This window comes from Eschrichtius robustus, chromosome 14 (genome assembly GCF_028021215.1).
Source record: "Eschrichtius robustus isolate mEscRob2 chromosome 14, mEscRob2.pri, whole genome shotgun sequence".
In the NCBI taxonomy this organism is placed as follows: domain Eukaryota; kingdom Metazoa; phylum Chordata; class Mammalia; order Artiodactyla; family Eschrichtiidae; genus Eschrichtius; species Eschrichtius robustus.
Genome location: NC_090837.1, coordinates 98,027,526 through 98,040,449, shown reverse-complemented (window position 1 = coordinate 98,040,449; position 12,924 = coordinate 98,027,526). Strand labels below are relative to the sequence as shown.

The 12,924-nt window shown below is 49.1% G+C and overlaps 1 protein-coding gene across 1 annotated transcript; it reads right to left on the bottom strand.

Moving 5' to 3' along the window:
- Positions 1–844: 844 nt before the first annotated feature.
- Positions 845–12,720, bottom strand: GALR1 (galanin receptor 1). The gene is made up of 3 exons (XM_068563580.1): positions 12,055–12,720; positions 7,765–7,830; positions 845–1,162 (listed from the first exon to the last, which is right to left on the bottom strand). The coding sequence occupies exons 1-3, from the start codon at positions 12,718–12,720 to the stop codon at positions 845–847; spliced, it is 1,050 nt and encodes a 349-aa protein (XP_068419681.1).
- Between the last annotated feature and the right edge of the window lie 204 nt (positions 12,721–12,924).

Here is a 12,924-nt window from a genome sequence, read left to right as displayed (position 1 = left end):
ATATATATATATATATATAATTTTAATGTCCAGTTTCATTCTCAGAATCTCATTCACAGCTTCCACTATTAGAATAGTTGCAGGTGGTGATTTTCCCTGATTTTTCTAGTCAACTCAATAAAGACTAAGTTCACAGGATAGCTTTTAATTGACATCCCGATGGCTGACACCCAGGGTCATGGCCGCAACACCTGCTGACCTCCTGAGATAAACTTAATGGACCTCATGATCGCAGACAGATGCAGCACAACTCAGAAGCCCCGTACACTATTTACAACTGGGAGCAAATGTGACATGTGCACTAAACTTATTTCCATCAAATAGCAGTGTCTCAATATAAATGGTCACAAAAATAAAACTCAGGGAACACTTTCATGTGTCCACGATCGTACTTTAAAACACACAGTTTTAATATTACCCCTTATCTTAAAATTGAAGAACTAAAGCATAAACACGTTTTCTAAATAAATTTGCTTCAAAATGTAGATCACAAATATTCCTGACCATCTTTCTAGGTCCTTATTCCTTATCCTATGAAGAATTGAGCAAATCTAGGGAATTCTATTAAACTTTCATTTCTTAAGAGGTGTAAAACTATTTTATTCTCTTTTGCTTACGGAGTAGAATTTAGAAATAAAATAAAATTTAGAAATAATCTTCACTAGACCTAGGGATTTTCCAGGTAGATCAAAGTACTTTTTAAACACAAGTGGAATTTAACTCATACAATATGAATTGTTGTTAAGGTAACGAGTTGCTGCCTTGCTTAACACCTCATTGTATTTTTTTATGTGTCTAGTCCACAAGTATGAAAACGCCGCACGAAGAACACGCTGATCTTTTTTCACACGTGAGTGCAATTGGTTGATGGCGGGGTGTCTATTCGACTTTTATTTTCTTTAGTGTCATTAAGAGGTGACTTATTGCGAACGTGGCACTTGAACACCTGCTTATAAGCCTTCCTGAAATTTTCAGAGAGAAACGCGTAAATGATGGGATTCACGGAGGAATTACTGTACGCCAGGCAGTGGGCGGTGATCCGGAAGAGGAAGGAGGTGGGTGTCAGTGGGAAGACCCCAAACTCAGCCCAGAGGTGGATGACGTGGTGTGGCAGCCAGGAGACCCCGAAAACCACGACCACCACCAGCACCGTCTGCGCGGTCTAGGAGAAGGAAAAGAAAAGCAATGCATCGATTACAGCAGGAAAGGAACCCAGCATTTTACAGCACGCCCTGCGAGAATTTTCTGTGTATTTTCACAGGATCAAGTAAGTACTAAATCTGCCTTAGGTGTTAACCTTCGCTTCGTGCAGCAGTTTTGTTCAAAACTTCCCCGGGACCGGTCTTGACCCTCCATAGGGAAGAATTCTAGCAGGTATGTGAAACGCATGTGGATACCAGGAAGCGTGCTTTGAGTCATGGCAACAGGAACACACAGATTGAACACCGTAACTTTACACCCCGCTGCACGGCACACAGTGGGACTGAGCCCAGGGAGGCAGCTCGGCTGAGCTTGCGAACGCTGCTCCCAAGAGCTGCCTCAACAGACAAGAAGAGATGTTTAGTTCACCTTGCTGAACTTGGACACACTTAGAGACCCCAACACATGCAGTGGGTCCAGAGGGCCATTTCAGGGCCTGTCTCCCTGTTTGCTCGTGTCTCAACCCTTCCCTGCCGCTCCTAAATCTGAAACACCTAGAAATCAGGGGCAGGGTCCACACGCGTCCTTTGAGATTTCTGCCGAGCAGATGATGGAGAAGACCTTCCCCGAGCAATAACCTCGGCACGAGAGGAGCCTTCCCTCCCGTGCGCCGCGCGTGCGCCCCCGTTTCCCCGCTGCATCTGTTCTGAGTGCCCGCCATGGGCTGAAACCTAAAGGGCTGGGATTAAGTCTTGGGACACTTTTCCTGTGTTCCATCACCACCAAATCAGGACACGTTGAAAAGCTAACCGTGCAACTAACTGAAAACTCCATCTCTAGGGATTCGAACAAAAGACGGTGGGCTATTAACATTTTTTAAACTATAAAATAGAAAGCCATCAGCTGGTTTCTTCCTTAAAAGGTTGTAAGCTGGGCTCAACCGCCTGACGGCAGAACCAGGGCTGGGTGGGGGGCACCGAGAGGCGACCTCGGCTGACGGCTGGCTGTGCATTCTTCACTCGCTGCCCCCAATCCGGGCAGACCACATCATGATCCGTGGTGTAGATGAGGAAACTGAGACCTAGCCTGGCTAGGACAGTGCCTGGTGCCCCCCGGCGGGATGCAGAGTTACAGCTGGAGGCCGGTCTATGTGATCCGTGCTCTTAACAGCTGGCGCTCAGGGAGAGAACATCCCACAAGATCTACCCGGTAACGGCAGCCGCATCCCTGTGTCTGAGCACCCAGGGCTGTCTGGACCGCAGAGCCTTAGGGCACGTCTGTGGGCTCAGTCCTGTAACTGAATCACAGGGGGGACGTTTGCCGGCTCCCTGCCCTGCTCCAGCGCCCATCCCCCTCCATTCTCTTCTAGGGCGTTTGCTCCTCGAAGGTGAAAGGACTATTAAGGACACGAGAGAGAGAGAGAGAGAGAGAGAGAGAGAGAGAGAGACGCTTTCAGTCTCTCCCCTGAGGTTGGGAATCCAGTAGCCTCTCTTCCTCCTCAGATCAAGCCCAGGCTGTGACGCTCTAAAAGACCGCGTTGAACATGCAGAGCGGAAACGTGACCACCTGAAGCCCTGGTCGTCAGGACGCCTCCCAGAGCAGGAGAGCGTGGGTGCCCCTCGTCCCCTCCCAGCCACGGCCCTAAATCGACTGTAAGCCCTAGCTGGTGGTCCCCTGTCCACCTTCCCCTCTACAGAGACTGGGATCTCGACTGGGGTCCACGAGTGTGTGTGGGGGGAGGTTGAGGGGAAGGAGAGAGAAGAAGGAAGGAGGCTTCTTTCTCCTACAGCCTCACAGCGTGGAGCAAAGTGATTCCACAACTAGGAAACCACTGGGGAACCACACATTCTTCCCCGGGAGAAGCTCAGACCCCGGCCCCGCAGGAACGTTCCCACAAGACAAAATGACTTTCCTATTACTTCCCATGAACTAGAATCCTGCTGTTAAGGACAACACCACCCCGAACGTAAGGACTAAGACTCCTCCAGGAGGGACACGAGGTAGCAGACTGACTCGGAGAAGAAGTCTGTCCAAGAGACGGGCTGGAAGCCGGGAAACCCAGGCAGAAACGGGAGAGGAGATGCTCAGACCGCAGGCCGAGGTCAAGGCACATGCGGTGGTCGGGGGGGCTGGAGATGAGAGCCAAGCTCACCATCAGAAGGTGCACGGATCATGCAAAAGCCGAGGACCGACATCAGCCATAAACGGGTTAACGACCTGTGAAAAATGATGTCACCTCCCTGGGCTTCACTGTCCTGGCCTGTGAAGAGGGTGACCCAACCTGATGATTCCCTGACTGGGCCTGGTCCATTTCAACACTTCAAACAACTCAGGTACAAACCTGATGACAGGTTTTTATAGGGTGGCAGGTATACCGATTGAAGCCACCGACCACATGACACACAAAGCGAACAAGCAATCTGCTCACATATATTAAGGGACTGTCTGCTATCAATCTGTTTATCCATTAGTGTGTGGGATACATTCCCAGATGATTTAATAAAAACCACCTAGACGTAATTACACCTACAAAGAGAACAGAACACATCATCTGTTCTTTCTAAGACAATAAGAAGATCTCTGTGCTTCACAAAATACTCTCTGGATATTCTGTTGCATTGCTCCTTTTAGGAAGTTCTTACTAAGTACCAAGCTTAGGGCAGAAATATACCCCGGCAGCTTATTGATAAGAGCCATATTGTATCTTTGCATCATTGTAGGGCAATGGGCAGTATGGTATGTTTTCTATGGGGTGTTTGTTACTGTCTGTTTACCCAAGTCCATTCAAAATCTACCTTTTATTTTTAGCAGTTCCACTGGTCTTTTCAGAACCATGAACGAGGTTCTTTTTCTTGGTCTACCTGTAGCTTTGAAATGTGACCGGATTACAATTACAATATAAATCAGGAAAGAATACTCAATCGGTACTTATATAAACTATATCATCTATCGAAGCCTGTTCCCAAAAGAGTTTAATAGAATGTTTGTGCTCCCAGCTTAGTGTCAGCAAGGGTTCACTGTTTATTTTCTGCCTGTTTCACAGGCATTCAGCCCGTCAGAGAGGTGGGCGCCCTGCACACGGGCCCTGGCGCTCAGCCCCACAGGCATCCACACGGCCAAGGCGTCACGTTAGGCGAGCACATCCCTGCGTGTAGGCAGAGGTGGTACATGGCTTCTTCCTCTGTCTCCTTTGCAGCAGAGGCTTGCTGCAGATGCCTCTGGGTCCAGGGAACCGGGAAGACATGGGAGGGATTGCAGGAAAGAAGTCCACACTGCAGAACGGGGCCTGCAGCCACCACTGCTTCCAACACCGGACTCAGAAAGCAGGCGCCTGGAATACGCCAGCTCCAGGTCAAGACCCGGTCAAAATAAGGCATTGTACTAACAGCCACAAACCCGGCTTTCCAGCAGATCAGCGAGCCATCATCATGCAGGGCAGAGCTTTGCGAAAACTCTGGTATCTAGGCCTCGTGCCCGATGGCTCTGCTTCCATAGGTCACGGGGATTAGGTAGCTGCCCAGGAACCTGCCTTTCTAAACATCTCAATCGGGTGTTTGAAGAACCGGTGAAGAATTCCACAAAAGCCACAACAAAAGCAAATCATCTCACCCAACCCAAGTGAAAGGCTAAAGTATTCCCTCAATGTTGACAGCGCCTAGGCTGACCCACACGTCTCCTCGGAAAGGTTCGCAAAAGCTGCTTCCTCTCTTCTCCTTTGAAATGTCAGCAGGTAAGGAGACAAGTCCCCTCTGTGGGGAATGAGGCTATTTTCATTTCTTACAGTATCACTGGCCTCAATCACAGATGGATGTGCACCCGATGCACCTCCTACTTTCCCCATGTGTCCGTGCAGAGTACAGAAGCACCATATCATCGTTTGATAGAGAAGAAGTCATCATTTAAGGTCATGTGCTAAATCTCTATACTACTTCCTATACTTGAGGTTGGGCGCTTTATTAGCCTGCCTTCTTTTTACTCCTCACTCTGAAAGTATCTGGAAAATACTAATTTCTCCTCCTCCTCTGAGATGCTCCTTTTCAAGCCATCTGAGACATCTGTTTTTTTTTTTCTTCAAAGAATTTTATTCATAATCCGTCTAATGGAACTTGGCAGAGAAGAAAACAGTGACTAAAAGATGAGAGTGATGAAAAACATTTTGTAAATTGTATAAATGACAGCCAAAAAGCTTGCTGAATTACTTCAAGCCAGAAGGGGAAAAAAAGAACAGCTGTTGAAAGAACCTCGTGGTTGAGAAGGTACCAAAAGGGCCTCGCATCTACTTCCTTATTAGAAGAAACCATCCGATGGGGAGGTCTATCCCACTGGGAAGTCTTCTGGAAATTGTTTAAGAATCTCGTTTTAGTATCTAATCAGCTTTTTGCCAGAAAATGTCTCTTTATGTCCAGCAGAGCCTGGCATTAATCAAGCACAGGGCTCTGTACTATGATTACTACTATTTTGGCAACGGAAATCACACTCTTCATTTGTATTTCCCTCCAAACATGCAGGATAACTGTTCGGCACGTTTGTGATGAAAGACCTAACTCTCTGCCCCGTGAGCGCTACCAGCCTTAACACTAAGGGGTCCCTATGTGGGTGGATACAGCACAGAGGAAGGCACCCTACTCAGCCACTGAGATGGGAGCTGGAAACGGGCGCAGCTGAAATGAATGAACTATCAAAATCTTATCACATCACCCCGTCATCCGCCAGCAACTGAACATGTATACACGCCAGGAACGCTCTTCTGTGCGAAGACCCGGGGGCAGTGTCACCATGAGCCAGTCCAGTCTCCGCCTTCAGGGCTGACAGTCAAGCTGGCTTTCCGTCCTGGACCCTCCGCTCTTCTCCCTGGGTCTCCCGTCTCCCTGTCCTCCTTCTCCTCTCTCTCTCCCATTCCCTCTTCCTACCCCACCCCTGCACCTGTGTGCTATCCCTTGCCTAGATGCAGGTGCACACACACACACACACACACACACACGCCCCAGCACCACACTCTATTTGTTCTGTGCAAACAAAGAGGCAATTAAATATACCAAAAGAGATCTGCCATCTGTTCAGTGGTTATTAAGGGTCAGAGGTTGAGAGCATGGAAGAGAAAAGCTTCCCTCCTCCAAATGCTGAGAACTTCTCCCATGGTAAGAATTACATTTACACATACGTATATAATATATACCCACACATATATATGTACACACACACACACCCATACACACACGTATACACATAAAACCAAACGATGTAAATGTTAAACTAATCACTAATCTTTAGATCTCTTTACTGTAAAACAGAAGCTTTTCTAATCATTTCTTCCAAGATCTATTTTCATTCTTTTAATCACTTTTTCTCCTCTGGAACCTCCACAATTTCTCTCCAATAGTTTTCAAATATAGAGACTAAAACTAACTGTAGCATGCAAATAAGATCCAGCCAATGCTAAAGAAAAGTTTCATTTCCTTCCTGTCAAGAGGCAGAAAATCTTTGGCATCAATCATAAGCAGGTACCACGTTCCAAGGGCATAACCTCTGAGGAAGTTCAGCAAGCCCCCTCCCTCCCCAAGGGTGTTAACCTCTTCAAATACAAGCTAAATTTTGTGCTTTTTAACCAACTGTCTGCCATTTCTTTTCACGGACTCCGAGAACAGGTGTGTTTTTAGCCACATTATTGTTTATAAACAAGGAAAAGTCAGGAAGAGCTGTACTTTATTTATGCAGAAGTTTTTAAAGCAAATATGATTAAACTATAATTTCTGCAAATTATGTGTCCTTGATCATAATAAATATTTAGAAGGAAAAACAAGGTATTTTAAGATGCTATGAGTAATATTTGCGTGTAAAGATGTCTGGTTATAATCTCCTCCTCCCTAATCATGTGGTCTAATAATCTCATCAACTTTCATTCTACTTTCTAAAAATCAGAGATGATATAGATATGATCTGAATAAGAGGTAAATTAATCCTGATTTGTAAAATAGTTTTTCCTCAAAATGTGAAGTGTGATAAACTGCAGGATGTTAGATGCTGTAATACTCTTCAGGAGAAGCTTCTGGAATTCAGAATTCACGGGATGAGAAAGACAATTAAAAATGGGCTGAATTCCCCTGAGGCCCCTCCCATCTTTAGTTCTCTCCCCTCGGGGCCAAAGTCAGCACAAGTCTGGGAGGAAGAGAGAAGAACAGTGTGTCTGCTTCTGAGGCTTCAGGGAGAGACTGTAACAACACTCTCTCGAAAGATTATTAAGACAGGGCCTTCTGGAATCACATCAGAGGTGGTAAATACACAATAAAATGACTGTACTTTCATGCAAAGTACGGATCCAGCCACTCGACACTCTGTCCCAACCAACCTAGAACATACCTTCTCAAGAGGCTCAGAATCCAGAAAATACACCTTTCCTCCCCTCCCGAGACTTGCATCCACGTTTTCGTGCAGCGCGATCACCTGGCCACCCTGAACAGCTGACTTCCCATTTCTACCCTCTGCCTAATGGTAAGAGGCTCATTTCAAATCTCTGTACCCAGGAACCAAAATGTCACAGGCATTGGGTGGATGCAAGCAGAGCTAAGGGTATACATAAACTGAGCTCTAGAAACGGCGCATAGGCTGTAAACCCATGAATATTACCTTTTTCTTCGATGCCTCTGACTTCTTTGACACGTTCTTCAACTTTTTATGCAAATGATTAAGGACCTGAAAAACACAGACTAATAAAATCGGTTTGTCTCAGACCGCACAAATCACTGTCCGTTTTGCATCGACACTTCTTGACGTTCTGAAATGGGACCACCATCATTTACAACGTCATTCAAGCTGAAATTCACATGAGGTGGTGGAGTAACGATGACTAAGAATTGCCAAGGACACCTGTTCCTCTAACCCTGAGGGGCGCCCAGGTGCCATCTGCGGCCGGAGCACCTGCTGGCAGAGAGTTCTGGTGCAGGGAGCTCTGCGGTTTCGTCCAGAAAGAGCCACACCGCTACCCATATGTGCATCCTTGTTGGTCTCGCTTCCACCTTGGTTTCCCCCAAGATTCTACATTTTAACAATCCCCAGGTCCCTGCCGTATGTTAAATCCTAGATACATGGAAAAACTACAGACTGCCCTCCAGCATCACTGATGACCGGCAGACCATTCAGCAAGGTTCTACAATTAATGTCTCATCAGGAAGGCTTCCAGGGAGACACTGGTTTCCTTCCTTAGAGAAACTAGCTTTGTCTTCTCTCGCCAATGTAATACTCAGGAGCAATGATGTGAGTCACTTTGGTTCTATGCAAGAATTTACAACATAAGCTATACAACAGGGCCAAGACGGCTGTACATATGCCACACTGGTGTTGAGTTTTTTCTTATGTCCCATCTGAGTGAAAAATCTAAGGAAAATTAGCTCTGGGTGACTAAGGGCTTTAGACTGTCCATCCGTTACTCAGTGAGTCTCTCCAAAAACTGGAAGCAGTGTTCCAGCCACTTCTCTGTCCCTCTGAAGCACCGCAGCACGGAGGTAATTTAACGGAACTGGACTTATCGTGAAAGCCTGCTCCGTTCGGCTGGATGCAGCCCTTCTGGAGGGCCCCTCCCTGATTGTGAAGCCACGGGACTTATTCACCCCCCCTCCACGATTCCTATGCTGGTCAAGCAGCCATCATGGGGGGCGTGAATTTCCGACTCCAAATTCGCAGCTCTGCTGAGATACTCCTCACCTCCTACAGGGGCTTAGCGTCTCTACAAGACAAGCTTTTCATTTGCTACAGGGACATTTGGGATCACGCTCAACACTCTAACAATGGGTTAGTTTACTGTCCTGCCAACAGAAACTGGGGTATAAAAAAATCAAATCTAGGGCAAAGATAGAAGAGAGGCTTTGGCAGGAACAAATGAGGAGAACTTTCAAGGGGAAGGAAAGGGCTGGACAGGACCCTGCCTGGAGAGGACCGGCCTGGCGAGGTTCTTTGGGGACAGCCTTCCCAGAAGACCACAGGAGGACACTGGTCACCGAAAGCAAGGGACAAGAGGAGACGCAGCAAAACAAAATCAGAGAGGGCCACCTGGAGAGGACTCCATACGGAAAAGTCAAATGTTACCTGCTTCATAACACTACCCCGGGGGTTACTCATTCCTTCCACAAACTCGGGGGGATCACGTCTCGGTAACTGCAAAACGCCTAAGGGATGTTGCTGAGTGGTCAATAGAGAAAACACCCAAGTATGTTTCTCTTTGCTCTGTTTCACTTCGAGAGCCCACACTATGAACCCACATTGATAAACTGTGATGCAACCCAATGAAGGACTTGTCACCAAAGGAGAAAAACGTGGGTTGCACGATGGGTTATGATTACATTTCTTTGGAAGATGATGACCATGGCATGGTGGCATTTCTCCGTCATTCTGTACATTTAGGAGTATGTGCAGGAAACCCCACACTCAAACTTGAGCCAAGGTCATCCTGGGTGTCGGATGTCTCTGGGGATGTGGGGGAACTTGGCGGGTGGGCAGGCCCGGAGGTCATCTTCATGTCGGGCCAAGGAGGGTCCAGGACAAGCATGCCCTCTGAGGGAAGAGAGCAAGGTACCAGCGCTGGACAAGAGCGGCTCCAGGGCAGCAGAGGGAGGCCCGGAGTCACCCCCCAGCCCATTCATTCTGTTTCCCAAGGAGTGTCAGTTGCAAAGGACCTTCCACTAAATACTCGTAAGTGCAGAAGTCAAGTCTGGAATGCAATTCCTTTGTTTAGTTTATAGAAAATTCTGATTTTAGATGCCTTTTGATCTTTGTGATTTTTCACAGTGACAAGCAGACCTGGGCCTTGGGGAAATAATCAGTCCTGAATGTAACATTTAAGGAGCAAAATCCTTCAGTGCATAGCAGACACTTAATGACTGAACCAAAGAAAAGCAACTGGAGGTCATTACTCCCACTTTTTCAAGCCCTGGAATGAATATGCAAATATTACCTTGAATTCCAAAGAAATTTCCAGTTATGCTTAAAAGCAAACTATTTCCATATAAAAAATATCCCAATGATCATGTATTTTTTGAATTTTTGAAAAATTTTTAAATTTTGCCCTATGTGTGACTTGTATAAATTCTCAAATGACAGAAATGTAACCTAATTTATTCCTAGACATTTACCTTGTTGTTTCCATTAAGAAGACCTGAATTATGTTCCCCAAAGACTTTCGGGAAATGAAGGAAGAATATGCTTCAAGTCTAATCCGTGTCAGGATGAATGAAGAAGCAAATATTGTAAGAATCCTCTAGTCCCAAGGTCCATGCCCTACAGGCCCTCAGCAATTGCCCCTCTCTTGGGGGACCGGGAACTCCTGCACTGAAATCCTCCCTGACCCCTTTACCAGCTTCATAATCTGGGTCAGCTGCTTCACTCCTCCAGAACCCTCTTTCCTTATCAATAAAATATGCACAATGGCTCCAACCCACTGGGTGGCCTGCAGATTAAGTGAGATAGCGCACACTGGAGACCACTGGGCTGTGCAAACCAAGCTTTGATTTGCATTTGCAGAAGATGAAATGAATAAAACAGCCATTTACCGAAGAGCTAAGCTGCAGTGATCTCCCGATTTCCCCGTCTTTACCGCATCTCTTTATATATAACCCTTTGATGCAGGACATTCTTCCAGATCACATCCAGAAATATTACCATTCAAAACAGACATAACTCAACACAGATGACATGGGGGGAGGGGACAAACAAAACCAGGTGGCTTATAGTCAAGATTTCTGCTGGGGGAAAAAAAACACAAAAAACTCTATGAATTGAATATAAGGAATGACTGCTGTTCTACCTCATCTGATTATTCAGAGTCCTAGAGTCCCGGCCTTATGAGAAATAGAATGAGAAATACGGAGAGAGAGATGAAGATAAAATTGTGGAAATTTCAGAATGTGGTTACAGCAGTATTTTTCCCATGGTGATGGGTCTGGGGAGGGTGGGTCAGGGAGAGCGGAGCTCACCCCGTGAATCACGTCTCATGACTGTCCAGCATATACTTTTACTCCAGTATAAACAAGACTTTCAGATCAGTATAAAATCTTCAGACTCATGTGTTATTAATGAAAGAGAAAGTGATTGTGCTGAGCTACGAGGGGGAGGCTTGCACGGGCAAGGTAACAGCCATTTTCCCAATAAGGAGGTGCCAGGGTAGGGGACCAGAGGTGTGTCAACAGTGTGTCTCTCAGCAGTAGGGCTTTAGACCTGCCACCTGAGTCACTTCATATTCCTTACCCCTTCCTAAAAGGACTGAAACGGGGAAACAGCAGCTGGAAGCCCATCCATCCCAAGTTCTCTGGAGACTCCCTCAAGACTCCGTGAAGAAATACTGTCTAACCACTTGGATTTGTAACGCCCAACTTGTGTATAAGACGAAAGTCAAAGCTCTGTCGCCAGAAGCAGCGGCTTCACAGAGCCGGTCCCCGCCCGCCCCCCCCCCCCCCGACCCCGTGCACCCCGCGGGCAGGGAAATCTCCCCATCGGGCCCCGCGGAGGGCTGCGGAGGGGCGCTGACCCTCCCCCCGGCAAAGGCGTGCGCTCAGGAGGATGGAGCGCTCGCCGTGACCCTGCGGCCACGTGGGGTGGTCCTCGCGCGGGCTGAAGGGGCGGCGCGGCTTTCACCTACTGAGAAGTGGGCGTTGACGCCGCCTTCCACCGGGACAACCTCAGGGCCCCGGGCCGGGGCGAGAGGACCGACGCCCGGGAAGTGGACCTGCAAACTTTCCCTGGCGTTGCCCAAACTCCGAGTAACTTCCGCGCAACGTCAAACCCGCGAGCCCAAGCCGAGGCCGAGGCCGGGGGAGCAGGAATGGGGCACCGCGCGGTCCCCGCAGAAAACTCTGGGGAATGAGGGCAAAGGGGCGGGGCCGCTGCGGGTCCCGGGAAGGGGGGGCCCTCAGACCGCCCCGCGCCCACCTTGGCGTAGCAGAAGCAGATGAGCAGGAGGGGCAGCAGGTAGCCGAGGACGAAGGTGCACACCACGTAGGCCTTCTTGTGGCGCTGGCTGGACCACTGTTCCCAGCAGAAGGTCTGGTTGCTGACGTCCCGGTGGAAGAGGCGCTGGTGGTAGGCCACCGGCGAGGCCATGGCGATGGACAGCGCCCAGATGAAGCCCACGCCGAGCAGCGCGTTGCGGGACACCCGCAGGGCGGAGGAGCGCCGCGAGTGCACGATGGCCACGTAGCGGTCCACCGACATCGCGGCCAGGGTGAAGATGCTGACCAGCATGGACACGGTGAAGAAGTAGTGGACGAACTTGCAGATGAAGGCGCCCAGCACCCAGGTGGGCAGGGCGTACACCGTGGCCTGGAAGGGGATGCAGAAGAGCAGGTAGGCCAGGTCGGCGATGCTCAGGTTGAGGATGAACAGGTTAGTGGTGCTGCGCGGCTTCCCCGGCTTGCTGCGCGCCAGCACCGTGATCACCAGGCTGTTGCCCAGCACGCCGAGCGCGAAGATCAGGCCGAACACCAGCAGCGTGATGAAGTTCTCCACGCCGATGCCGAAAAGAGGCCTGGGCTCCGGGGCGGGGGGCTCGGGCCCGCTCGCGTTCCCCTCACTGAGGTTCCCGGCCGCCAGCTCCATGGCGCGCGGGGGGCGCCCGGGTCGCGCCGGCGAAGGGTGCTGGCCGGGGAGGGAAGGCGCGGCGGGGCGCCGGGGGACCCAGCCCCTGGCACGCAGAGCGCGAGTTTCGGAGGCTGAGCCTCCCTGATGGGCACGCGCCCGGGCGCCCGTGCCTAGTGGCACCGTCTTTTTGGACGGGGCCGCCCGAGAGAGGACACGGACCGG